This window comes from Neolamprologus brichardi, chromosome 18, assembly GCF_056152115.1.
Source record: "Neolamprologus brichardi isolate AB-2024 chromosome 18, ASM5615211v1, whole genome shotgun sequence".
In the NCBI taxonomy this organism is placed as follows: domain Eukaryota; kingdom Metazoa; phylum Chordata; class Actinopteri; order Cichliformes; family Cichlidae; genus Neolamprologus; species Neolamprologus brichardi.
In genome coordinates this window covers 8,308,551-8,335,683 of record NC_142121.1, presented here as the reverse complement: position 1 = coordinate 8,335,683, position 27,133 = coordinate 8,308,551, and the positions used below count along the sequence as shown (strand labels likewise).

The following is a 27,133-nucleotide window of genomic DNA, read 5'->3' as shown; positions in this document are numbered from 1 at the left end:
TTTTACATCTATACTGTCCAGTCTCTCCTGGTGGACACACAGCAGCATTGTTTAATCTCATTTGAGTCATTGTTGACCTTAGCCATCTTTTTAGTCTTCTGAGAGCACTGAAGCTTCTTTCAGCCTCAGTACATGAGTTTTATCAGTAATCAGTCAATCAATTTATCAGTAATGTTTGTAGGGTGAGTGCATTTTTACAACAATTTGTGCAAACTGCACTACAAAGTGGAATATTTGCAAAATCTTGACTACCTCGTGATATTTTGTCTCAAAAATTAACGCTATGAATATGTCAGTACCATCAGGATAAAATTATTGTGTCACCAACATTTTAACGTTAGACATATAATTTTAACAGCCTCTGTAAACTAATATCCTGGCTTGCTCGAGGCTGCCGTTTTCTCTGACAGTTTCAATCAAAATGAGAAATGCTGCTCTGAGACTGAGAGAACTGATAGTGCTGCCTGCTGTGCAGTTAGTTTACAAAACACGTTATTCATGGTTACATACAATTTTAGACTGATGTGGGCCAAAGCCTAGCATAGCCTGTAACGCTATTGTGACGAAGCTCCGAATCGTGCGTCGGGTAATCTCGGGGGCGTTTTTCTGAAGCGCGTATCGAGGCTCGCTTTGATTACGTATGCAGTGACGTTCGAGGCCTCGCGGGCAGTCCGTACCACGTGACTGATTCGGGAACTGGTTCACCGGTTCGCGCCAAATTCGAAATAAAATGGGCAGCAAAACACAGCTGATTCCCCCATCACATTGTGTTGTGGAATTGGATTACGTACGTGTTACATAGTTACTTGAGCATTTCTTCCCTCGATGGAACCAGCAAGGAAAAGAAAATTTTCCCCTGTCTGGCAACATTTTGACGTCATCTCTCCTAATAAGGTATACACACTGTAATAAAGAAATGATAAGTACCATAATATAAATAAATAATAATGAAGCATGTTTCCATTTTGCCTTTATTTACATATTAAGTACTGTACCTTCTTTTGTTTAGGCTTTGAAAGCTATGGTGGACCAAAGATACAAAGAGTCCAAACAAAAAGAAAAACTGACTGTGGCCAAGGTTTCTGCAGTTAGTTTGACATCTGATATGTGGACCTCCATTAACACAGAGGCTTACCTAGCCGTCACCTGCCATTTCATTGACTCTAACACTGCATTGCATTCTGTAGTGTTAGGTGTTCAGCACTTCCCTCAAGCACATACTGCTGTCAATTTGTCACAAGTAACAGCAGCGCTCATGTCAGAGTGGGGCATTACAGACAAAGTTACATGTTATGTGACTGATGGAGCAGCAAACATGGGTGCTTGTGCTAAGGAGCTTCGTTTGCGTCACAGTAATTGTGTGGCACATACATTAAACCTAATGGTCAAAAAAGCTCTTGATCAACACACGACGCTGTCTGACATCCGGACTACCTGTAGGAGGATAGTGGGATATTTCAAGAGCAGTACAACTGCTAAGGTTTGTTCCATTATTTCATTACTGCTTTGAGGTGCTGCTGCAGTAACACAGCTTGAATTAATCAGTTTGTGTTGGCTGTTTTTCTAGGAGAGGCTGACAGAGGTGCAGGAGCAAATGGGCCGGCCTGCACTGAAGTTAATTCAAGAGGTGGATACACGTTGGAACAGCACATTCCAAATGCTTCAACGTGTTCATGAACTCAGGGAACCTATTGGAGCATCGTTAGCTGGCCTGCACACTGATATTTGCCCACTATCCTCTGAACAGTATGACCTTATGGCAGAATGTCTTAAAATACTCTCCCCATTTAATGATGCCACCACTGAGCTGTCAGAGGAAAAGCGAGTGTCTGGATCCAAAGTAATTCCACTTCTAACAATGTTGCACCATGCACTAAATGAAGAGGAAATGGGAGTTGTCCTAACTCCAGAGAGCTCCACCATGGTTGAGTGTCTAAGGAGACAATTAAAGGAGAAGCTCTACACATTGCAGTCAATGAGCATCATGTCACTGGCAACATTGCTGGATCCAAGGTTCAAAAAAATAGGCTTCTTTAGCCCAAATAAAGCAATGGATGCTGGGAAGAGACTTATTTTTGAATGTGCTGCTATTTTGCGGCACGTGGCCTTCTCATCAGCAGCCTCATCATCAAAAGCTTCTCAGCCTGTGACTCAAGGTATATGAGCACATTTCGATTGTTATATTGTATTTAGTTACTTACATTCTGTTTGTTTTAGGTAGCAAACTGTGGCATCGTTTGGACACCACTGTTCTGGAGACAAAGACCCCAAATGCTACTGCTGATGCAACAGCTGAAGTACAGAAATACCTCCATGAACCAAATATCGGCAGACTGGAGAATCCGCTGGAGTACTGGGCTGGACACAAATTTCTTTATCCAAACTTGTATAAACTTGCTGTGGTTTTTCTTGCAACCCCTGCTTCATCTGTGCCCTGTGAGAGGATATTTTCAAAAGCAGGAGAAATCCTCTCAAAAAAGAGGAACCGTCTTAAGCCCAGCACTGTGGAAAAGCTGCTATTTTTGAATAAAAACAAATGAAAACTTTTCCCTAGTGTCATGAGCACTGTTATAAAGTCACAACCACATTCACATCACAACTCCCTCCCTTTTTGTTTCCATGTACATTCCTGTGTTAAGCTGCCAATTTATTATACACAAACATTAATTAAATTAATATAATAGAAAATTAATATAATATTAAATATAACTAATATTTAGAGTTTAGTTATTGGTGTCATGAACAAAAGTAATTTCTTTATTCATTCAACTTGAAGCGCCACACACTAGTTTGTGTCATTATTGAGATGTACATAAGCATGATTACACAGTTACACAATCATCCCAAAAACTCTGTACTGATAGTTTCCACTTTCTCTTTTGTATCAGACATACTGAGACAATATTCGGGATAAATAACCATAAAAACAATTTATTTATTCAGTTTAGAGGTTTACACATCACATCGTTATAATCATTGAGCCCGTTTCACTTGAATCGTCCACTTGATGGCGCAGTAGAGCAAATGAATCATCACAATGCTTCGAACCATGAGTCGACCAGTTGGATGGAAAGCTTCATTTCATCACGAGGCTTCATCTCACCATCACTACATGTTATGAGTGAGCTTGACTTTAAGTGACTTACAGGTTTCTTTGAAAAATACTTTCTTATATCCAGGTTCTTCCTTGTTGCTGCCGTCCTCCTCTCCTCCTCGCAGCGCAGGCTTGCCGCTGCTGAAACTAAACAGAGCTCCAATCACATTGGCCATATTTGTCACGTGACGTAGGACTCCAGTAGAGAACGTAATTTAACTCTTTCTGCACCGCTGGGTGAATGAGACGCTGACAGATCGTTTTTTTCTTTCTATCGGGTTTGTTTTTCTTTCTAATTATTGGTGGGGACAATTCAATAATCGCTGGATATTGGTGGGTCCCTTCCGTCCATGCCAAATCTACGCCCTTGGACTGAACAGTCGTTTAGCTTCTAGTTTAATCGGCTTTGCTGTGTAATCTTTGCTGCCAACAGTGTAGTGAAACATTTAAGCTGTACATGAAAGTTAATGTGTAATTATGATGATCTTTACCACAAAGATTTTAAATGAAAGAATAAACAAAGGGCATGAAAACTGATTCTTATGTCTACTGTGTATCTTCAGTGTGAATGTTGAGTTATATTTGAGTGTCTGCATTTAAAGCACATATTAATGTATTGTTTCGAAATCCATGGTGGTACACAGGAAAAATTACTAAAGAATGTAGAATTAGAACACTATCTGTATTTGTTTTTTAAATAGTTTTACATATATTTTACTATTTAAAAAAATACTCAAGAAATCAAGCTTGCTGCCTGTCTTGTACAGTAATTTCATTTGAACATAGGTTTGATTTAGTGGAGTCAGTTGTTCCCATGCATCATTCTGTAAGTGTGAGAATGAACTAAGATTAGAAAATGTCAAAATATAAAGTGTGATTTATTTTTATTCATCACAGCATCCTAAACTTTGCTGAACTTTTTGAAATATAAAATGAACTCGCTGAGTGTTGACTGTCACATTTCAAAGCACCAAGTAAAGATAAACTATTAAACTTTAACTGGGTCAGACTTGTTACTGCATGCTGTAACCAAACATACCACACCCTGAATCATGTGATTGGCTCTTGGTCGCTCTGTAAGAATATTTCTTTAGCGCCTCCCTTCACAGATGTGTCTGTATCAGGATGGGTCTAAACAACATGGTGTAAATGCAGTTGCTGGTGAGCCTCATTTCCTGTAGGAGGTGAAAAAGAGCAGAGATCTGTTTCCCTTCAGAGCACAGAGGTTGTTTCTGTTCAGAGGAAGTGAAACTGTCTGACAGTCACTGAGAGACGGTGAAACGGCACAGCACATGAATCAAATGGATCAAACAAAATTCTGCTGTTCAGTCTGTTTGGATCTACTGAAGGATCCGGTGACTATTCCCTGTGGACACAGCTACTGCATGAACTGTATTAAAAGCTTCTGGGATGAAGAGGAAGAGAAGAAAATCTACAGCTGCCCTCAGTGCAGACAGACTTTCACAGCGAGGCCTGTCCTGGTGAAAAACACCATGTTAGCAGATTTAGTGGAGGAGCTGAAGAAGACTGGACTCCAAGCTGCTCCTGCTGATCACTGCTATGCTGGATCTGAAGATGTGGCCTGTGATGTCTGCACTGGAAGAAAAATGAAAGCCTTCAAGTCCGGTTATGATGAGTTGATAAAGATGTTCTGCTATAGGAAAATATCTGCAGCTGTGTTTACATTTTTATGTTGAATATTCTTTTTAAGATTTGCTACAAAAACTGAAGCAGGATTTAAATGGCTAGTTTTGATCTTTTTACCTATAATTTGTTAAATTTTAAATTCCTTCAAGTTTTTTGTAAACTGGAGTGTCCATTATGAATAATTGAATTATTTGCACTGGTAATAAATACAGTAAAATACATTCACGAATAACAAAAAGTTTTTTCGTTTTAAATTTTTCAAAAATATAACCAAACAATACAACAATGCACCAAAATTATACAAGACTGTGGATGATACAAAGTGCTGCTGTAACTGAGACAGGGTGGGAAACTACCCTTGTAGCCCCTTAGCAGTACCAAAAGACTCCATACAGATGTTATTCATAAGTTGATTTCGTACTAAAAGAGTTGACAGTAAGAAAAGAAAAAAAAAAAAAAGGCACTCAGTTAATACAAATTCATAAGCATGAAAACAATGTAAATACAGTACGAAATTGTTTTAAATTGGTTATTTTTCATCTTGCATTAATGGTTGTAAATGCTGTTAAAATGTTCTGTGTAGTTTTCATGATGTAGATGACTGATTTATAATAAGTTACAAAATTTAATGAATATATAGTTTGTGTTGAAATGTCTTTATTTGAAATGTACATGTGTAAAGTGTAAGAGCTAGTGTCTCGTGAGAATACCCTTAACGAGAGTACACGAGACTTTGCATGGACTGCGAGGGAGCAGATGTCTCTCATGAAGCGATTTTAAGCTAAAGGTTTGCTAAAAGAAAAGGCAATACAAGGACTTAACGACCTCTTTTCAGGACAAGCAGCCAACGAGGTATTTGTCATTTGAGAAATGTTTTTTATTTGTGTTTGGACTTAATATGTGTACTGTAAAGTTGCTAATTGGTTTGTACTGTTCGCTCGGGACCAGTTCTCACGGCGTACTGGCGTAATGGCGTATCGGCGTACTGGTGATGGTGAAGCTGAGGAGAGAAGCCCCAAGTAATAAACGCCCGTTTCAAAGAACCGACCTGTGTCTGTGTTGTCGTGAAGAGAGCTACAGTGAGAACTCGCCTGCTCAACACGGGTAGGAGAGGACAGGATCGCCGCGGATGACGAAACGACGCGGATCCGGTGCATCACGTCAGATAAGCAGAGTGCATAACGCATATCGGCACAGCGTTAACAAGCAACGGTGGTTAGACTGAGTTAAAACGCTAATTTTCACGTTTAAAATCAGGAGAAGCTCTACCACAAAAGTGAAGTTAAGGTGGTGTGAGAAGTGGTTAAATGTGGAAATTGCAACTAAGAGACTCATCTGTTATCCTTGCTTGCTTAATGTAGAGATTAATCCAATGTGTTTGCATTTATAGTTGGTGTACATCATAAGGTTTAAAGAATGAACAAGTAAATATTTAACAAGCTCACAGGTTATGAGTAATTTTGAGTTTACAAAATTTGCTGAGTTTTAAAGGGCACCTTATGTGAATTTTAAAGGGGTACTATACTGATGTGAAAATTTGAAAACCTTTAGTAATGTAAATGATAAGGATTTAAGGTCTTTCTAAGTACATTTACACTGTTATTGTATATTTGTGATAAGATAATTTTGTTGTTCTTATCTGTTTGAAACTTAAGTTCAGTATTGAAGTCAACAGTGTGTTGGAAGACTCATACATACATTTATGAACCTTACTGGCTATTCAAATTAAGTCTATTGCAACTTTCACTTACACGTAGTCCAGAAGAAATCTAGTTGAAGTTTAATAGCTGCACAATCACACTGCTATAATCTCAACATGTCTAACATAAGCAGAGAGACCTGCCATAAAGATGCTGAACAATCCGCTCAAGCTGAAGCTACTGGCACTGAATCTGCAGCAGAACTAGAGGGGCTTCGAAGAAGTGAGAGGGCACGTACCCTAACAGAAAGGGGAAGAGCATACCAAGATGAGAGACTGAAGCACATTCAACGCAAATACAAAATCATCTATGAGAAGTGGAGGTGTCATGCACGAATAGGCAAAGAGTTATTAAGTGGTGATGCTTCTAAGGATGAGTTAACTGAGCTTATTGAGAACATCAAAAGCACCTGTTCTGATGTAAAGGTAGTTTATGAGGAGCTGCGTCAAGCGCAAACCCCTGAACCAGACCTGCGGCGCAGGGTTGATACATGTATGTCATTCTCAGAATTTATTATTCAAAGAGCAGAGAGACAGCTTAAAGGTCATGAAGCAGATAAAGATGAAGAGTCTTGGCCTGATGCTGGATCTGTTCTAGGCTCAACAGGTTCTGTTTCTAGACCACTGTCTCGTCAAGGATGTAGTTCTACCCACTCTAGCAGCCACTCTGTCAAAAGAATAGAGGCTGTAGCTGAAGCTGCTGCAACTCAGGAAGTCTTGGCAGTGTTGGAGGAGCAAGAAAAGGAAGAAACAGAACTTCAAATGTTAGAGGCTGAGAACCTAGCCAGACAGCAAGCAATCCAAGACAAACGTAGAAAACTTGCACGCCTAGAAGAAGTAAAGAAGCTAAATGCTGCTAGAGCTCGAGTGAGGGTCTATGATGAAGCTGAAGAAAACATAGAAGCAACTGATTTGTTGTATGGTAGTGAAGTACTGCCAGAGCTTAGAGTCGCTGACTCCACAGTACTTCCAGTCACAACCCATTCTCTCAATGCATCAAGTCCCCCATTCATTCCTCAATCCCTAGCAGTTACAAGTCAAGCTCCTTGTCCACAACAGCTACCTCAGTCTCCTCCAGCCTCAGTGTTGAGGCCTCAAGAGCGGAATAGCTTAGATCTGGTCAATGTACTAGTAGAAGCTATGAGTGCAAACCGGCTCCCAACACCAGAACCTGCGGTGTTTACAGGAGATCCCTTGAAGTTCAAAGACTGGCAACTGTCCTTTGAAACATTAATAGAAAGGAAGAACATCCCAAAGAATGAAAAATTATATTACCTAAGAAAGTACTTAGGTGGCACAGCAAAGAAGGCCGTGGAAGGATTTCTTCTATTGGGCACAGAAGCAGCATATGACTCAGCCTGGAAGCTTTTAGAGAAACGTTTCGGAGACCCATTCCTAATTGGGAAGTCACTCAGAGACAAGCTGCATGCATGGCCAAAGATAGGTTCTAAGGATGCTTGCGAGCTAAGAGAATTTGCAGACTTTCTCAAGAGCTGTGAGGCTGCCATGTCTCATGTCAAGATGCTGGAGGTCTTGAATGACTGCGTTGAGAGTCAGAGGATTCTGCTGAAATTGCCAGATTGGTTGGTTTCCAGCTGGAATCGCAAAGTGATGGAAGTCAGACAAGTAAAAGCTGAGTACCCACCATTCAAGGTGTTTGTTGACTTCCTATCAAAGGAAGCAGATCTTGCTTGCGATCCAATTTCCTCAATACAAGCACTTAAGAGTGTTGAAAGCGAGAAACCAAGGCATCTACGAAGCCAAATAGTTCAAGCAAAGACTCTGACCACAAGTACAACACAGAGCAGTATTACATCATGTGTTTTCTGCAAAAGGACAGGACACATCCTAGATAAATGCCGAAGTTTCACAGAAAAGACAGTTCAGGATCGTGTTAAGTTTGTACACACAGAGAAGCTTTGCTTTGGATGTTTGAAGACCGGTCATCACTCAAGAAAATGTGCTAACAAAAGCACGTGTGAGAAATGCCAAAAGAGACACCCAACATGTTTGCATGACGATAAGTTCAAGGAACGTCAAAGGCCAATCCACCTAAATGGAAGTGAAATTTCAAAGGACAAGGCAGGAACCACAGAAAGGACCGCAACAGCCACTTCCAACAGAGTTATTCAAGAGGGTCTAAGCACACAAACGTCTTCTATCTTGCCAGTCTGGGTGTCATCTATTAAGCAGCCAGAACAAGAACTGCTAGTTTATGCACTCTTAGACACACAGAGCGATACCACCTTCATACTAGATGAAATGGCTCAAGGCCTGAACACAAACAGAGAGAATGTCAGTCTGCGACTGTCCACAATGTCTGCCAAGTCGACAGTTATTCCATGTCAGAAACTGACAGGTCTACAAGTGAGAGGATACAACTCAGAGAAAAGGATCCCACTACCACCTGTTTTCACAAGAGAATTTATCCCAGTAAACAGGCTGCACATTCCAACCTCTGAAACAGCTCTAAAATGGCCACATCTAGAGCAACTGTCAGAAAAGATTCCACCACAGTTGGATTGCGAAGTAGGCCTTCTTATAGGCTACAACTGTCAACGAGCCCTCCTCCCAAGAGAGATCCTGTCTGGTGACGAAAATCATCCATATGCGCAGCGGACTGATCTGGGCTGGAGCATTGTTGGTTGCTCACATTCAGCAAGCGACAACAGCGATCCAATAGGATTCAGTCATAGAATCATAGTACGGCAAGTGACACCGACTGTGCATCCATCAGTTCAGCTAAAGAAGGAAGTGCACTTTGCGTGCAGGACTCAAGTCAAAGAGATCCACCCACTTGACATAATTAAGACTTTTGAATCAGATTTTACAGATCACTCAACAGATGATGATCTAGTTTCTCAGGAGGACCTCCTCTTTCTGTCTAAAGTGAAAGCTGGAATAAGACAGAAGGAAGATGGCCACTATGAACTTCCGCTTCCTTTCAAGACAGACAAACCTAATCTTCCAGACAATAAACAGTGTGCAGTTCACAGGCTCAGCTCATTAGAGCGTCGACTGAGGAGAAATGAACAATATTACACGGACTATGTCAACTTCATGAATGAAATCATAAGTAGAAGAGATGCTGAGAAGGTGCCACAGTCTGAATTAGACAACCAGCCAGCATGGTACATACCACACCATGGTGTCTACCATCCCCACAAGCCCGGGAAGATCCGTGTGGTTTTCGATTGTTCGGCACGCTACCAAGAAACTTCTCTAAATGACCATCTCTTGACAGGTCCAGACCTGACTAACACATTAGTTGGTGTGTTGTGTCGATTTAGAAAGGGTCCTATAGCCATAATGTGTGACATCGAAAAAATGTTTCACCAGTTCCACGTTGCAAGGGAACATCAAGACTATCTCAGGTTCCTCTGGTGGGATGGAGGTGATTTGGATTCTGAACCCTCGGTGTACAGGATGAAGGTACACCTCTTTGGGGCAGCTTCATCCCCCGGTTGCTCCAACTTTGGACTGAAATTCCTAGCTTCACAAGGCCAAGGCAAGTTCAGCAAAGAAGCCATCAAGTTCATCCAAAGAAGCTTCTATGTAGATGATGGCCTGACAAGTGTAAGGTCGACTGCTGAAGCCATACGCCTGGTAAAGGAATCAAGAGCTCTGTGCAAAACAGGAAATCTACGGCTACATAAGTTTGTATCCAACGATGAGAGTGTGATTGCAACAATTCCACCACAAGAATGTGTTCACACCAAAGATCTAAACATGGCTCTAGGAGAACTTCATATCGAGCGAGCACTTGGAGTTCAGTGGTGTGTTGAGGCGGATGAATTTCAGTTCAGGGTGGTGGTAAAAGAAAACCCACTGACAAGGAGAGGGGTTCTCTCAACTGTTGCCTCAGTCTATGATCCACTAGGTTTCGTGGCTCCATTCCTACTTGTCGGCAAACAGATTCTTCAAACGCTGTGTAGAGACAAGGTAAGCTGGGATGAACCTCTCCCCGAGCACATCCAGCCACAATGGGAGTCATGGCTCAAAGATCTGCCTCATTTGGCAGTTCTAAAGATTCCAAGAAGCTACCTTCCATCAAACTTTGGTGAAGTCTCACTATATGAGCTTCACAACTTTTCTGATGCAAGCTTCAAAGGGTATGGTGCATGCTCGTACCTTAGAGCAGTGAGTGAAACAGGACAGATAAGTTGTTCACTTGTCTTGGGGAAAGCAAGAGTAGCCCCTACCAAACTAACAACCATCCCAAGGCTTGAGTTATCTTCAGCTGTGACCTCAGTCCGCATTGGTGATATCATTAGAGGCGAGCTAGAGATTGAAAATGTGCAAGAGTATTACTGGACTGACTCAAAGGTGGTCCTTGGCTATGTGAACAATGATGCTAAAAGGTTCCAAACATTCGTGGCCAACCGCATCCAGCGGATAAGATCTAGCACAAAACCTGAACAATGGCGACATGTCAACTCTGAAGACAACCCAGCTGATGGAGCCTCAAGAGGATTGACTGCAGTTCAAATTAAAGAATCTAACTGGCTGAAAGGACCCAACTTCCTTTGGCAGCAAAATCTCCCACATGAAGTGGGAATGGTGGGAGAAGTTGAGGCTACTGATCCTGAACTTCGGAGAGCACATGTTCATGCAGTTAAAGCAAGAGAACAGAATCCAATGGTAAACCGTTTAACTAAATTTTCTGACTGGTCCAGAGTGGTGAGAGCCATTGCCAGGCTCAAGAGATTTGTCAGAGAGTTTAAGGGATTTCAGTCGAGAACTAATGAGTCGACTAATCTTGAAGAACGAAGAGAAGCAGAGATGTTCATCATCAAACTCATACAAGAAGACACGTTTGCTGAAGACATAAAGAAAATAAGAGGCAAGAAGGAACACACTTTGAGCAGGCACAACAGGCTACGCCAGCTGAATGCTTTCCTGGACGAAACCAATGTTCTTAGGGTGGGAGGACGGCTGTCTCAGTCAGCCTTACACCATGATGTAAAGCATCCTGCGATTCTTCCGAAAAAATCTCATGTGTCAGCTCTGCTGGTCAAACATCATCATGAGCGCATACACCATCAAGGAAGGGGCATGACCATGAATGAGTTGCGCGCAAACGGAATATGGGTCCTAGGATGTGGAAGTGTGGTCTCCTCACACATTTACAAGTGTGTAAAATGTAGACGATACAGAAGAACAACTGAGGTTCAACAAATGGCAAATCTACCAGGAGAGAGAATTGAGACATCTCCCCCCTTTACTTATTGTGGGCTTGATTGTTTTGGCCCCTTTATTGTGAAGGAAGGAAGGAGAGAGTTGAAACGATACGGATTGTTATTTACCTGCCTATGTTCTAGAGCAGTTCACATAGAAACCCTTGACGATTTGACAACAGACGCATTCATTAATGCACTTCGATCATTCATAGCTATTCGAGGACCCGTGCGCCAGCTAAGATGTGATAGAGGGACAAACTTTGTTGGTGCTAGAAAGGAGCTTTCTGAATTGCTTGAAGGAATGGATCAAGACCGTACAAGGGCGCTTGGTTGTGAATTTGTGCTGAATGTCCCATCAGCTAGTCATATGGGAGGAGTTTGGGAACGCCAGATTCGAACAATCCGAAGCATCCTGATAGCTATGCTCGACAAGTCCGCCAGCAGACTTGACACCACAACTCTAAGAACGTTTCTGTATGAAACAATGACCATAATCAACAGCAGGCCACTAAGTGTCGAGCATCTTCACGATCCTACTGGTCCAGAACCCCTCACTCCCAACCACATTCTAACCATGAAATCATCTGTAATTCTGCCACCCCCTGGACAATTCTGCAAAGAAGACCTCTATCTGCACAAAAGGTGGAGAAGAGTGCAGTTTTTGGCCAATGAATTTTGGCAACGATGGAAACGAGAATACCTGCTAAACCTCCAACAACGACAGAAATGGCAGAAGGTGTCACGAAACTTGCAAGCGGATGACATTGTAATATTAAAGGATGACAGTGCACCAAGAAACCAGTGGAAGCTTGCAAGGGTTGTGGAAGCCCTGCCCAGCGCAGATGGCAAGGTGCGAAAGCTAAAGCTTCTGCTCAGTGACACTACCTTTGATAAGGGAAAACCAATCACTAAGTCAGTTTACCTTGAGAGGCCTGTTCACAAAGTAGTTACATTACTTGAGGCCACCTAAAACACACGTAAAGCTAAATGACCTACACTTAAATGTACACTCACACATCACTTCCTTATAATTTTTATTGAGGAAAATCTCTCATTTTAAGTCAATGAGTGATTTTGGTGGGAGTGTAAATGCTGTTAAAATGTTCTGTGTAGTTTTCATGATGTAGATGACTGATTTATAATAAGTTACAAAATTTAATGAATATATAGTTTGTGTTGAAATGTCTTTATTTGAAATGTACATGTGTAAAGTGTAAGAGCTAGTGTCTCGTGAGAATACCCTTAACGAGAGTACACGAGACTTTGCATGGACTGCGAGGGAGCAGATGTCTCTCATGAAGCGATTTTAAGCTAAAGGTTTGCTAAAAGAAAAGGCAATACAAGGACTTAACGACCTCTTTTCAGGACAAGCAGCCAACGAGGTATTTGTCATTTGAGAAATGTTTTTTATTTGTGTTTGGACTTAATATGTGTACTGTAAAGTTGCTAATTGGTTTGTACTGTTCGCTCGGGACCAGTTCTCACGGCGTACTGGCGTAATGGCGTATCGGCGTACTGGTGATGGTGAAGCTGAGGAGAGAAGCCCCAAGTAATAAACGCCCGTTTCAAAGAACCGACCTGTGTCTGTGTTGTCGTGAAGAGAGCTACAATGGTTGTCATTTGATTCAAGAGTTTATCAAAATCGTAGACCACTAATTTAATAGTCGACGCGTCGTTTGAAGCTTTGTAAGATCCTGAAAGACACAGGAATAAGCAGTAGGATTTAAGAGTGTAATAACGGACTGAAACAGAAGATGGCATCAATGCGTGTTCAAGGATGCCAGCTGCCGTTAAAGGCAAAAGAAGAAGAAGCAGTCTCCGGCATCGTAGCTCTGTCCAAATTCAGGGGCGGCATCCTTCGGAGGCCTTTTCCCCGGATTTGGAGGATGAGTCATGCTAGTGCAGTAAGCTGTGCGTCCAATGGATGCATGATCTGATCAGTCAACTAATCGCAAAAATAATCGGTGACTAGTTGACGATAAAAATCATCATTTGTATCAGCCCTGCTTGGCACTGGTCATTTGTATAACAATTCTTACATAATGAGTAAAACATATGTTTGATTTATTGTAGACAGTTGTTGCCATGCTTATTTTGAGAAAAAGTCAACACGTGAGATTAGTTGTTTCTAGAAAAACTGCCATGGCTGCTGTACCCTCTACAAAATGCCTTGTTTAGATGAGTTAAGAGTGTAACAAATTCATCAGCTGTTTTGTCCCGTCTTATGGTACAAAATCCATCCTGTTTAATCCACAAGGGCAGGGGTGTCAAAGTCCTGAAACTTTTACATGTGTCCCTGCTGCAACACACCTGAATAAAATGAGTAGGTCATTAGCAAGAGTCTTGACTACATGCTGAGGTGGGAACCCCTAAACCTCAACATTTTTAACTTAACATTCAGCAATTATTTCAACTCAAAACGTTCAGTTATCAGCATTCACACTGCAGTTTCTTCAGAAAATGCATTTTCTAGTTTTAAATGAAAGTGTTTGGAAAAAATGTACTTCAACAATAAAAATGCTTTGATTGTGCCACGTTCATTCATGAGCTGCTATAACATGAATCTAATGGCTGAATTGCCACCTCAGTATGCAGTCAGGGCTCTTGCTAATTGATCTGATTTTATTGAGGTGTGTTGGAGCAGCGACAGATGTAAAAGTTTCAGGACCTCAAGGATTGAGGTTTTGACACCTGTGCACAAGGGTGTAACCATCGTTATCATGGAGCGCTCTGTTATTATCTCAAAAGGTACTATACCAATAAAGTTTTACCTTATTTAAATCATCGCCACAAGGCATTTCATATAGGCTAAGTTACTAGTTAACAAGGTTAGCTAGGTCACAATTTTAACTGCATATTGTAAATCAAACATAACAAACCCTGGCACTGATGAAATAAGCATTTATGACTTGTTGTTGCCTCCCTTCACAGATGTGTCTGTATCAGGATGGGTCTAAACAACATGGTGTAAATGCAGTTGCTGGTGAGCCTCATTTCCTGTAGGAGGTGAAAAAGAGCAGAGATCTGTTTCCCTTCAGAGCACAGAGGTTGTTTCTGTTCAGAGGAAGTGAAACTGTCTGACAGTCACTGAGAGACGGTGAAACGGCACAGCACATGAAGCAAATGGATCAAACAAAATTCTGCTGTTCAGTCTGTTTGGATCTACTGAAGGATCCGGTGGCTATTCCCTGTGGACACAGCTACTGCAGGAACTGTATTAAAAGCTTCTGGGATGAAGAGGAAAAGAAGAAAATCTACAGCTGCCCTCAGTGCAGACAGACTTTCACAGCGAGGCCTGTCCTGGTGAAAAACACCATGTTAGCAGATTTAGTGGAGGAGCTGAAGAAGACTGGACTCCAAGCTGCTCCTGCTGATCACTGCTATGCTGGACCTGAAGATGTGGCCTGTGATGTCTGCACTGGAAGAAAAATGAAAGCCTTCAAGTCCTGTTTATTCTGTCTGGCATCTTACTGTGAGAAACACCTTCAGACTCATTATGATTCACCTACATTCATGAAACACAAGCTGGTGGAGCCCTCCAAGAAGCTCCAGGAGAAGATCTGCTCTCGTCATGATGAGGTGATGAAGATGTTCTGCCGTACTGATCAGCAGAGTATCTGTTATCTCTGCTCTATGGATGAACATAAAGGCCACGACACAGTCTCAGCTGCAGCAGAAAGGACTGAGAGGCAGAGAGAGCTGGAGGTGAGTCGACAAAACATCCAGCAGAGAATCCAGGACAGAGAGAAAGATGTGAAGCTGCTTCAACAGGAGGTGGAGGCCATCAATCAGTCTGCTGATCAAACAGTGGAACACAGTGAGAAGATCTTCACTGAGCTGATCCATCTCATCCAGAAAAGAAGCTCTGATGTGAAGCAGCAGATCAGATCCCAGCAGGAAACTGAAGTGAGTCGAGTCAAAGAGCTTCAGGAGAAGCTGGAGCAGGAGATCACTGAGCTGAAGAGGAAAGATGCTGAGCTGAAGCAGCTCTCACACACAGAGGATCACATCCAGTTTCTACACAACTACCCCTCACTGTCAGCACTCAGTGAGTCTACAGACTCATCCAGCATCAATATCCGTCCTCTGAGCTACTTTGAGGATGTGACAGCAGCTGTGTCAGAGGTCAGAGATAAACTACAGGACATTCTGAGAGAGGAATGGACAAACATCTCACTGACAGTCACTGAAGTGGATGTTTCACTGTCAGATCCACCAGAGCCAAAGACCAGAGCTGGATTCTTAAAATATTCATGTGAAATCACACTGGATCCCAACACAGCAAACAAACATCTATTATTATCAGAGGGGAACAGAAAAGTAACAGCAGTGAATCAACAACAGACTTATTCTGATCATCCAGACAGATTCACTAAAAAGTGTCAGCTCCTGAGTAGAGAGAGTCTGACTCGACGTTGTTACTGGGAGGTGGAGTGGAGAGGGAGAGGAGGTTATGTAGCAGTCGCTTACAAGAATATCAGCAGAGCAGGGAGTGAATGTGTATTTGGATATAATGACAAATCTTGGGCATTAGATTTTTACAACAACAGTTGTACATTTCGGTACAACAACATCCAAACTCGTGTCTCAGGTCCTCGTTCCTCCAGAGTAGGAGTGTACCTGGATCACAGAGCAGGTATTTTGTCCTTCTACAGCGTCTCTGAAACCATGACTCTCCTCCACAGAGTCCAGACCACATTCACTCAGCCGCTCTATGCTGGACTTTGGTTTCAGTATTATGGAAACACTGCTGAGTTTATTACACTGAAATAGACTGAAGTCCAGTTTAATTCGGTATTTTGTGTTTTGGACTTTTAAAGGAGATCTTTCCTGTGACTTTTTATGGAGGCTATCACTGCTCATCATCATGTTTATTTACTAAAATATTTCTCCACATAAAAATGTAAACTTCTCTATCCTCTAAATCAGGGGTCAGCAACCTTTAAGATCCAAAGAGCCATTTGCACTGTAAAATCTAATTAGTTCCCAGAACTCAAAGAAATTGAGGAAACTCGTTGCCTCAAAAAAAATTGAGTAAAGCTTAGCTAAAAATGACTAAATTATGACAACTTATTTATTTTGAGTACACTGTACAGCCTTGTTAGTTCCCAGAACTCAAAACTATGCAAACTCGTTGCCTCAAAAAAAACTACGTGAAGCTTACTTAAGATGACTGTTAGGACAACTTTCACATTGCAAGTCTGCAGTATTAAGAATAACTTGATATTTCTGACTGTACAATTTTAATTGTTTACCTACTGACAAACATTTCAAGTTCAACTAAATGAAAAAACTATTTGTGGTAACCTGAATATGATTAAAAATAATTAACAACACTTTTTGTAATGATGTTAAAATCAGCCCAACTTTTATTTTCAAACACAACAAAGTATAACAGCCAACATACTGGACACTGTTCTGCTGAACAACAAACAATTATATTGCCATCACTGTTATAATCTTACAATGAAACAAAGTCTCAGATGTAATTATTCTGAAAAGAAGTTTAGGCCTACCACAAGTTTGTTTTGTACTTACATTACTTATATAATCAAAATAAAATATTTATTGTTCTGTCACAAGTGCAGTCTCTGATTTAAACAACACATTTGTTTTTCATTCCAACACAGGAGCTGGAATGTTGTAATGTTTTAAGGATGGCTTGTTTCCAGTCCAGGCATTACTGCCCGAATGACTGTCATGGATCGAGGTGATCCAAATGTAAGTGCAGAAGAAGGTCTTTAACTTCCCTTAAGTACAGTGGCAGTGGATGTGGGTTGGAGATGCAATGAGCTTGAACCTGCAGGCGACCATCTTCACTGACCACACCATCTGTGACGGAGGACTCATCTCTCCTGGTGTCCTGCGAGCAAACAATCATATTTTTTGGAACATGAACTTAATTGCTTTCTTAAAACATTTTTTTCTGCATTTGGTATAAAACAGACTCCAATTTACACAATCTCAGGCTCCCTCCCCACCAGAGAGGTGACATTCAATGTCCCAATTGTCAGTCTGGATAGCCCTGACCCCCACCCGACACACAATAATGCCATGAAAGCATAATTTTAAAAAGGGCTATGCAAACATGGCCAATAACTTTCATTCTAATGATGTGCAAAATGATTTGGGAACAAAACAAATTTTGCTGTTAGAAAAATTGCAGACTTCACTATATACAGTGTAGACCCTCTAAACTAAGTTTGGGGGATGTGATCTTTCAAGAAATGCAGACCAAACTGTTGTTGTTTGTTTACTTACACAGCATGTCTTGTAGAATTAACTGGAGTCACCAGCAACAGCATAGTGCAGTCATATCTCAAGTCTAATAACAGAAGACAGGAAAAGATCAGTAAAGAAACAACTTCCCCAAACCAAAGCACGAATAAAACGATAAGTAAAACAGGCTGATCTAAAGTATGATTAAAGTTCAGCCTGATTAATATAAATGTCACTGACAGTTGCTAATATATTGGAAAACCGAAATACTTACCACTGAGTTGATGTCTTTCTGTCCAACAACAGGAGTGCTGATCCCGATCCTCAAAGACAGTAAGAAGCAAGCAGAGGGAGAAAAAGCAGAACAGTTTTCAGAAACTGATTTTATCCTTAATGGCTGTGCAATTATTGTAACATAGAGATTGCTTATGTTGTTAAATAAAGGCTAGATTTGACATTAATAGATGCCACAGATGTTCAAAAGCTGCCACAAAGCATGAAAAAAAAAATGGACGTCTCCGAAAACGTCAGAGCATTTTTGCAAATATGTGATGTCTTGATAAATCGAGCAGATATTTGAACTTTACACAGCTACATTCTCGCCTGAAAATATCTTAAAAGTTTATTTTGTGACCCAGAAAAAGTAATACGTTTTTTAGCCGCGCTCCTCTGCCATTGCTGCGTTTACAAGTATGCACAGGCTCTAATGACCACCCTCCTCCTTTTCCCCAGACTACCCTTTCTGGGTCACAAAATAACCTTTTAAGATATTTTCAGGCGAGAATGTAGCTGTGTAATGCTCAAATATCTACTTAATTTATAAAAATATCACATATTTGCAAAAGTGCTTCCACGTTTTCGGAGAGCTCTGTTATCCACCAGCGCAATAGCTGACCGGGAGGTCAAGGCTTGATAGAGTCCAGAAGCACAGCTAACTCCTGGCTTATTGTTTTCAACCCCCCTGCACTCTTTTGCTACTCAGGTTAAACATTATCTATATAATTAGTTAGTTAGTTATGGCTATGGATTGAAAATACCCCCCACACCCCACCCTACCCCTAACGGCTATACCTCCCGAAGAATTTTGTCTGGGCTCTTATCTCACTTTTTTATTTCAAACAATCAACAGAAAATTTCACAGACATAGTTTTATGTAAGGTTTTTAAGGCTGTGGTGTTAATTTTTAAGTAACATGAGCCCAGCGGCAGCAGCAACGCTAGGCTAACACTAACTAGCTAGCAAGATTATAATCCTGGTGCTAAACTAAGAGAAGCCACAAAATCAGTTTGAATAAGAGTAAACATTTACTCACCAAGTCAGTGTATCAGCTAAAGATCCACAGCAATGACAATAATATGTTGAGCTGAGGCTTCTCCAGGTTTGCTCAACATATTCCATAACAAATGCTGGCACCGTGAACATGCGGACTGATCGGAGAGGGAGGAGGACGGTAGTGACGTGGCATTTTCAAAACACATCTTTCATCCTTCCGCCCTGTGAAGCAAAACTTGCAGCTTAGTTAGTTTTTGTAAGTTAAGACAAGTGAAATAAATGGAGTTTCTCAGCATTTTTGCATAAAAAGTACTGGTAAGTTATTTAAATGTAGTTCTAATAAGAAATAGTTAAAAATTGAGTTGAGCCTATTTAATATTTAAAATGAAACACAATATTCCATGGTACAGTGTAGGTTTGCATGTGTAATTAGTGTGTAAGAATATTGCAGAAGAAGCTTAATGTGTACTTTGTAAAAACGATGAGAAAAAACGCTAAATGGGAAAAGGAAAGAAAAGATAAATGGCCTTTTTTTCAATGGATCTCTCGGCCGGCCGCTTAGCGTATGACATGTGGCGGAAGTCTCTGGTACAGAGGGCCGCCAGTTCGAATCCCTCACGAACTCATTTGCCACGGCCCTTCGCTTGGGGGACCGGGAGACGCATACGCGCGTTTCCTTTAGCTTTCACCTAGTAATCATACAGCTCGCCTTCATTTCTTTAACTACTGTGTAGCTTAACCTATACCAACTCATCATAATCACACATTTATATTCATCTCAATCTGCAGTGTAACTGTGTTGCTCTTCAATCCCTACCTCAACAATCTTGTACACTTAAAAGTATAGGAAAAGACAACACTTAACCTAAAATATTTAAGTGGAGCACTTAAGGAAATATTCATCTTGGCATTCCACCACTCATTTATTTTTAACATTTATTGTGGTTCATTTGTTTTTCATTATTCTACCTTTTGTCAAGGCAAAACTCAAGGGCTACAGACAGGACAGACTTAAAAGAAGACTTTCAACTGAAACACATTTGCGTAATGTTGCAGAGGTGGACATACAGATGAAGAAAAGAATTCTGGATATGATGGAGTCATCTGAGAGGCCAGCTTCTGAACATCACACTAAATTATAAGTCACTCTTGAGAGACAAGTTCAGTTGCAGATGGATTTTTACTGCTAAGACAAGTCATGCATCCACCACCACAACCTTTCAACCTGCCACCACACCATGGTCTATGCATGTGCACCACCACCACACGCTGTACCTGGCTCATTTTGAGTACACTGTACAGCCTTGTTAGTTCCCAGAACTCGAAAAAAATTGAGGAAACTCGTTGCCTCAAAAAAACTAAGTAAAGCTCACTTAAGATGACTGTTAGGACAACTTACACATTGCAAGTCTGCAGTATTAAGAATAACTTGATATTTCTGACTGTACAATTTTAATTCTTTACCTACTGACAAACATTTCAAGTTCAACTAAATGAAAAAACTATTTGTGGTAACCTGAATATGATTAAAAATAATTAACAACACTTTTTGTAATGATGTTAAAATCAGACCAACTTTTATTTTCAAACACAACAAAGTATAACAGCCAACATACTGGACACTGTTCTGCTGAACAACAAACAATTATATTGCCATCACTGTTATAATCTTATAATGAAACAAAGTCTCAGATGTAATTATTCTGAAAAGAAGTTTAGGCCTACCACAAGTTTGTTTTGTACTTACATTACTTATATAATCAAAATAAAATATTTATTGTTCTGTCACAAGTGCAGTCTCTGATTTAAACAACACATTTGTTGTTCATTCCAACACAGGAGCTGCAATGTTGTAATGTTTTAAGGATGGCTTGTTTCCAGTCCAGGCATTACTGCCCGAATGACTGTCATGGATCGAGGTGATCCAAATGTAAGTGCAGAAGAAGGTCTTTAATTTCCCTTAAGTACAGTGGCAGTGGATGTGGGTTGGAGATGCAGGCGACCATCTTCACTGACCACACCATCTGTGACGGAGGACTCATCTCTCCTGGTGTCCTGCGAGCAAACAATCATATTTTTTGGAACATTAACTTAATTGCTTTCTTAAAACATTTTTTTCTGCATTTGGTATAAAACAGACTCCAATTTACACAATCTCAGGCTCCCTCCCCACCAGAGAGGTGACATTCAATGTCCCAATTGTCAGTCTGGATAGCCCTGACCCCCACCCGACACACAATAATGCCATGAAAGCATCATTTTAAAAAGGGCTATGCAAACATGGCCAATAACTTTCATTCTAATGATGTGCAAAATGATTTGGGAACAAAACAAATGTTGCTGTAAGAAAACTTGCAGACTTCACTATATACAGTGTAGACCCTCTAAACTAAGTTTGGGGGATGTGATCTTTCAAGAAATGCAGACCAAACTGTTGTTGTTTGTTTACTTACACAGCATGTCTTGTAGAATTAACTGGAGTCACCAGCAACAGCATAGTGCAGTCATATCTCAAGTCTAATAACAGAAGACAGGAAAAGATCAGTAAAGAAACAACTTCCCCAAACCAAAGCACGAATAAAACAATAAGTAAAACAGGCTGATCTAAAGTATGATTAAAGTTCAGCCTGATTAATATAAATGTCACTGACAGTTGCAAATATATTGGAAAACCGAAATACTTACCACTGAGTTGATGTCTTTCTGTCCAACAACAGGAGTGCTGATCCCGATCCTCAAAGACAGTAAGAAGCAAGCAGAGGGAGAAAAAGCAGAACAGTTTTCAGAAACTGATTTTATCCTTAATGGCTGTGCAATTATTGTAACATAGAGATTGCTTATGTTGTTAAATAAAGGCTAGATTTGACATTAATAGATGCCACAGATGTTCAAAAGCTGCCACAAAGCATGAAAAAAAAAATGGACGTCTCCGAAAACGTCAGAGCATTTTTGCAAATATGTGATGTCTTGATAAATCGAGCAGATATTTGAACTTTACACAGCTACATTCTCGCCTGAAAATATCTTAAAAGTTTATTTTGTGACCCAGAAAAAGTAATACGTTTTTTAGCCGCGCTCCTCTGCCATTGCTGCGTTTACAAGTATGCACAGGCTCTAATGACCACCCTCCTCCTTTTCCCCAGACTACCCTTTCTGGGTCACAAAATAACCTTTTAAGATATTTTCAGGCGAGAATGTAGCTGTGTAATGCTCAAATATCTACTTAATTTATAAAAATATCACATATTTGCAAAAGTGCTTCCACGTTTTCGGAGAGCTCTGTTATCCACCAGCGCAATAGCTGACCGGGAGGTCAAGGCTTGATAGAGTCCAGAAGCACAGCTAACTCCTGGCTTATTGTTTTCAACCCCCCTGCACTCTTTTGCTACTCAGGTTAAACATTATCTATATAATTAGTTAGTTAGTTATGGCTATGGATTGAAAATACCCCCCACACCCCACCCTACCCCTAACGGCTATACCTCCCGAAGAATTTTGTCTGGGCTCTTATCTCACTTTTTTATTTCAAACAATCAACAGAAAATTTCACAGACATAGTTTTATGTAAGGTTTTTAAGGCTGTGGTGTTAATTTTTAAGTAACATGAGCCCAGCGGCAGCAGCAACGCTAGGCTAACACTAACTAGCTAGCAAGATTATAATCCTGGTGCTAAACTAAGAGAAGCCACAAAATCAGTTTGAATAAGAGTAAACATTTACTCACCAAGTCAGTGTATCAGCTAAAGATCCACAGCAATGACAATAATATGTTGAGCTGAGGCTTCTCCAGGTTTGCTCAACATATTCCATAACAAATGCTGGCACCGTGAACATGCGGACTGATCGGAGAGGGAGGAGGACGGTAGTGACGTGGCATTTTCAAAACACATCTTTCATCCTTCCGCCCTGTGAAGCAAAACTTGCAGCTTAGTTAGTTTTTGTAAGTTAAGACAAGTGAAATAAATGGAGTTTGTCAGCATTTTTGCATAAAAAGTACTGGTAAGTTATTTAAATGTAGTTCTAATAAGAAATAGTTAAAAATTGAGTTGAGCCTATTTAATATTTAAAATGAAACACAATATTCCATGGTACAGTGTAGGTTTGCATGTGTAATTAGTGTGTAAGAATATTGCAGAAGAAGCTTAATGTGTACTTTGTAAAAACGATGAGAAAAAACGCTAAATGGGAAAAGGAAAGAAAAGATAAATGGCCTTTTTTTCAATGGATCTCTCTGCCGGCCGCTTGGCGTATGACATGTGGCGGAAGTCTCTGGTACAGAGGGCCGCCAGTTCGAATCCCTCACGAACTCATTTGCCACGGCCCTTCGCTTGGGGGACCGGGAGACGCATACGCGCGTTTCCTTTAGCTTTCACCTAGTAATCATACAGCTCGCCTTCATTTCTTTAACTACTGTGTAGCTTAACCTATACCAACTCATCATAATCACACATTTATATTCATCTCAATCTGCAGTGTAACTGTGTTGCTCTTCAATCCCTACCTCAACAATCTTGTACACTTAAAAGTATAGGAAAAGACAACACTTAACCTAAAATATTTAAGTGGAGCACTTAAGGAAATATTCATCTTGGCATTCCACCACTCATTTATTTTTAACATTTATTGTGGTTCATTTGTTTTTCATTATTCTACCTTTTGTCAAGGCAAAACTCAAGGGCTACAGACAGGACAGACTTAAAAGAAGACTTTCAACTGAAACACATTTGCGTAATGTTGCAGAGGTGGACATACAGATGAAGAAAAGAATTCTGGATATGATGGAGTCATCTGAGAGGCCAGCTTCTGAACATCACACTAAATTATAAGTCACTCTTGAGAGACAAGTTCAGTTGCAGATGGATTTTTACTGCTAAGACAAGTCATGCATCCACCACCACAACCTTTCAACCTGCCACCACACCATGGTCTATGCATGTGCACCACCACCACACGCTGTACCTGGCTCATTTTGAGTACACTGTACAGCCTTGTTAGTTCCCAGAACTCGAAAAAAATTGAGGAAACTCGTTGCCTCAAAAAAACTAAGTAAAGCTCACTTAAGATGACTGTTAGGACAACTTACACATTGCAAGTCTGCAGTATTAAGAATAACTTGATATTTCTGACTGTACAATTTTAATTCTTTACCTACTGACAAACATTTCAAGTTCAACTAAATGAAAAAACTATTTGTGGTAACCTGAATATGATTAAAAATAATTAACAACACTTTTTGTAATGATGTTAAAATCAGACCAACTTTTATTTTCAAACACAACAAAGTATAACAGCCAACATACTGGACACTGTTCTGCTGAACAACAAACAATTATATTGCCATCACTGTTATAATCTTACAATGAAACAAAGTCTCAGATGTAATTATTCTGAAAAGAAGTTTAGGCCTACCACAAGTTTGTTTTGTACTTACATTACTTATATAATCAAAATAAAATATTTATTGTTCTGTCACAAGTGCAGTCTCTGATTTAAACAACACATTTGTTGTTCATTCCAACACAGGAGCTGCAATGTTGTAATGTTTTAAGGATGGCTTGTTTCCAGTCCAGGCATTACTGCCCGAATGACTGTCATGGATCGAGGTGATCCAAATGTAAGTGCAGAAGAAGGTCTTTAATTTCCCTTAAGTACAGTGGCAGTGGATGTGGGTTGGAGATGCAATGAGCTTGAACCTGCAGGCGACCATCTTCACTGACCACACCATCTGTGACGGAGGACTCATCTCTCCTGGTGTCCTGCGAGCAAACAATCATATTTTTTGGAACATGAACTTAATTGCTTTCTTAAAACATTTTTTTCTGCATTTGGTATAAAACAGACTCCAATTTACACAATCTCAGGCTCCCTCCCCACCAGAGAGGTGACATTCAATGTCCCAATTGTCAGTCTGGATAGCCCTGACCCCCACCCGACACACAATAATGCCATGAAAGCATCATTTTAAAAAGGGCTATGCAAACATGGCCAATAACTTTCATTCTAATGATGTGCAAAATGATTTGGGAACAAAACAAATTTTGCTGTTAGAAAACTTGCAGACTTCACTATATACAGTGTAGACCCTCTAAACTAAGTTTGGGGGATGTGATCTTTCAAGAAATGCAGACCAAACTGTTGTTGTTTGTTTACTTACACAGCATGTCTTGTAGAATTAACTGGAGTCACCAGCAACAGCATAGTGCAGTCATATCTCAAGTCTAATAACAGAAGACAGGAAAAGATCAGTAAAGAAACAACTTCCCCAAACCAAAGCACGAATAAAACGATAAGTAAAACAGGCTGATGTAAAGTATGATTAAAGTTCAGCCTGATTAATATAAATGTCACTGACAGTTTCTAATATATTGGAAAACCGAAATACTTACCACTGAGTTGATGTCTTTCTGTCCAACAACAGGAGTGCTGATCCCGATCCTCAAAGACAGTAAGAAGCAAGCAGAGGGAGAAAAAGCAGAACAGTTTTCAGAAACTGATTTTATCCTTAATGGCTGTGCAATTATTGTAACATAGAGACTGCTTATGTTGTTAAATAAAGGCTAGATTTGACATTAATAGATGCCACAGATGTTCAAAAGCTGCCACAAAGCATGAAAAAAAAATGGACGTCTCCGAAAACGTCAGAGCATTTTTGCAAATATGTGATGTCTTGATAAATCGAGCAGATATTTGAACTTTACACAGCTACATTCTCGCCTGAAAATATCTTAAAAGTTTATTTTGTGACCCAGAAAAAGTAATACGTTTTTTGGCCCAGGCTCCAATGACCACCCTCCTCCTTTTCCCCAGACTACTCTTTCTGGGTCACAAAATAACCTTTTAAGATATTTTCAGGCGAGAATGTAGCTGTGTAATGCTCAAATATCTACTTAATTTATAAAAATATCACATATTTGCAAAAGTGCTTCCACGTTTTCGGAGAGCTCTGTTATCCACCAGCGCAATAGCTGACCGGGAGGTCAAGGCTTGATAGAGTCCAGGAGCACAGCTAACTCCTGGCTTATTGTTTTCAACCCCCCTGCACTCTTTTGCTACTCAGGTTAAACATTATATATATAATTAGTTAGTTAGTTATGGCTATGGATTGAAAATACCCACCACACCCCACCCTACCCCTAACGGCTACACCTCCCGAAGAATTTTGTCTGGGCTCTTATCTCACTTTTTTATTTCAAACAATCAACAGAAAATTTCACAGACATAGTTTTATGTAAGGTTTTTAAGGCTGTGGTGTTAATTTTTAAGTAACATGAGCCCAGCGGCAGCAGCAACGCTAGGCTAACACTAACTAGCTAGCAAGATTATAATCCTGGTGCTAAACTAAGAGAAGCCACAAAATCAGTTTGAATAAGAGTAAACATTTACTCACCAAGTCAGTGTATCAGCTAAAGATCCACAGCAATGACAATAATATGTTGAGCTGAGGCTTCTCCAGGTTTGCTCAACATATTCCATAACAAATGCTGGCACCGTGAACATGCGGACTGATCGGAGAGGGAGGAGGACGGTAGTGACGTGGCATTTTCAAAACACATCTGTCATCCTTCCGCCCTGAGAAGCAAAACTTCCAGCTTAGTTAGTTTTTCTAAGTTAAGACAAGTGAAATAAATTGAGTTTGTCAGCATTTTTGCATAAAAAGTACTGGTAAGTTATTTAAATGTAGTTCTAATAAGAAATAGTTAAAAATTGAGTTGAGCCTATTTAATATTTAAAATGAAACCCAATATTCCATTGTACAGTGTAGGTTTCCATGTGTAATTAGTGTGTAAGAATATTGCAGAAGAAGCTTAATGTGTACTTTGTAAAAACGATGAGAAAAAGAGCTGGCTGAAGAAGAAGAGATAAATGTCCTTTTTTTCAATCGGTCTCTCGGCCGGCCGCTTGGCGTATGACATGTGGCGGAAGTCTCTGGTACAGAGGGCCGCCAGTTCGAATCCCTCACGAACTCATTTGCCACGGCCCTCGCTTGGGGGACCGGGAGACGCATACGCGCGTTTCCTTTAGC

The 27,133-nt window shown here is 40.4% G+C and overlaps 2 protein-coding genes across 3 annotated transcripts; both read left to right on the top strand.

The window, feature by feature from the left end:
* The first annotated feature begins 1,573 nt into the window (after positions 1-1,573).
* Positions 1,574-3,662, top strand: LOC148097623 (zinc finger BED domain-containing protein 4-like). The gene is made up of 3 exons (XM_087831296.1): positions 1,574-2,156; positions 2,218-2,436; positions 3,658-3,662. Exons 1-3 carry the CDS (start codon positions 1,595-1,597, stop codon positions 3,660-3,662), a joined length of 786 nt encoding a protein of 261 aa, XP_087687422.1. The 5' UTR covers positions 1,574-1,594.
* A 6,688-nt stretch (positions 3,663-10,350) lies between these two features.
* Positions 10,351-16,754, top strand: LOC148097622 (tripartite motif-containing protein 16-like). Of its 2 annotated transcripts, XM_087832407.1 has the most exons (2): positions 10,351-10,557; positions 14,741-16,754. In XM_087832407.1, the coding sequence occupies exons 1-2, from the start codon at positions 10,516-10,518 to the stop codon at positions 16,391-16,393; spliced, it is 1,695 nt and encodes a 564-aa protein (XP_087688533.1). In that variant the 5' UTR covers positions 10,351-10,515; the 3' UTR covers positions 16,394-16,754. The 2 variants fall into 2 exon arrangements, with proteins under 2 accessions (XP_087688533.1, XP_087688534.1); XM_087832408.1 differs by lacking the exon at positions 10,351-10,557 and having other exon boundaries at positions 14,732-16,754.
* The last annotated feature ends 10,379 nt before the right edge of the window (positions 16,755-27,133 follow it).

What these genes read in the sequence shown, in the direction of transcription:
- LOC148097622 (XM_087832407.1), top strand. Translation starts at nt 10,516, where the DNA reads ATGAGCTTCACAACTTTTCTGATGCAAGCTTCAAAGGGTATG. An exon ending in TGCAAGCTTCAAAGGGTATG is followed by an intron (nt 10,558 to 14,740) that starts GTGCATGCTCGT and finishes CAGCACATGAAG; the next exon opens with CAAATGGATCAAACAAAATT.
- LOC148097623 (XM_087831296.1), top strand. Translation starts at nt 1,595, where the DNA reads ATGGGCCGGCCTGCACTGAAGTTAATTCAAGAGGTGGATACACGTTGG. An exon ending in TTCTCAGCCTGTGACTCAAG is followed by an intron (nt 2,157 to 2,217) that starts GTATATGAGCAC and finishes TGTTTGTTTTAG; the next exon opens with GTAGCAAACTGTGGCATCGT.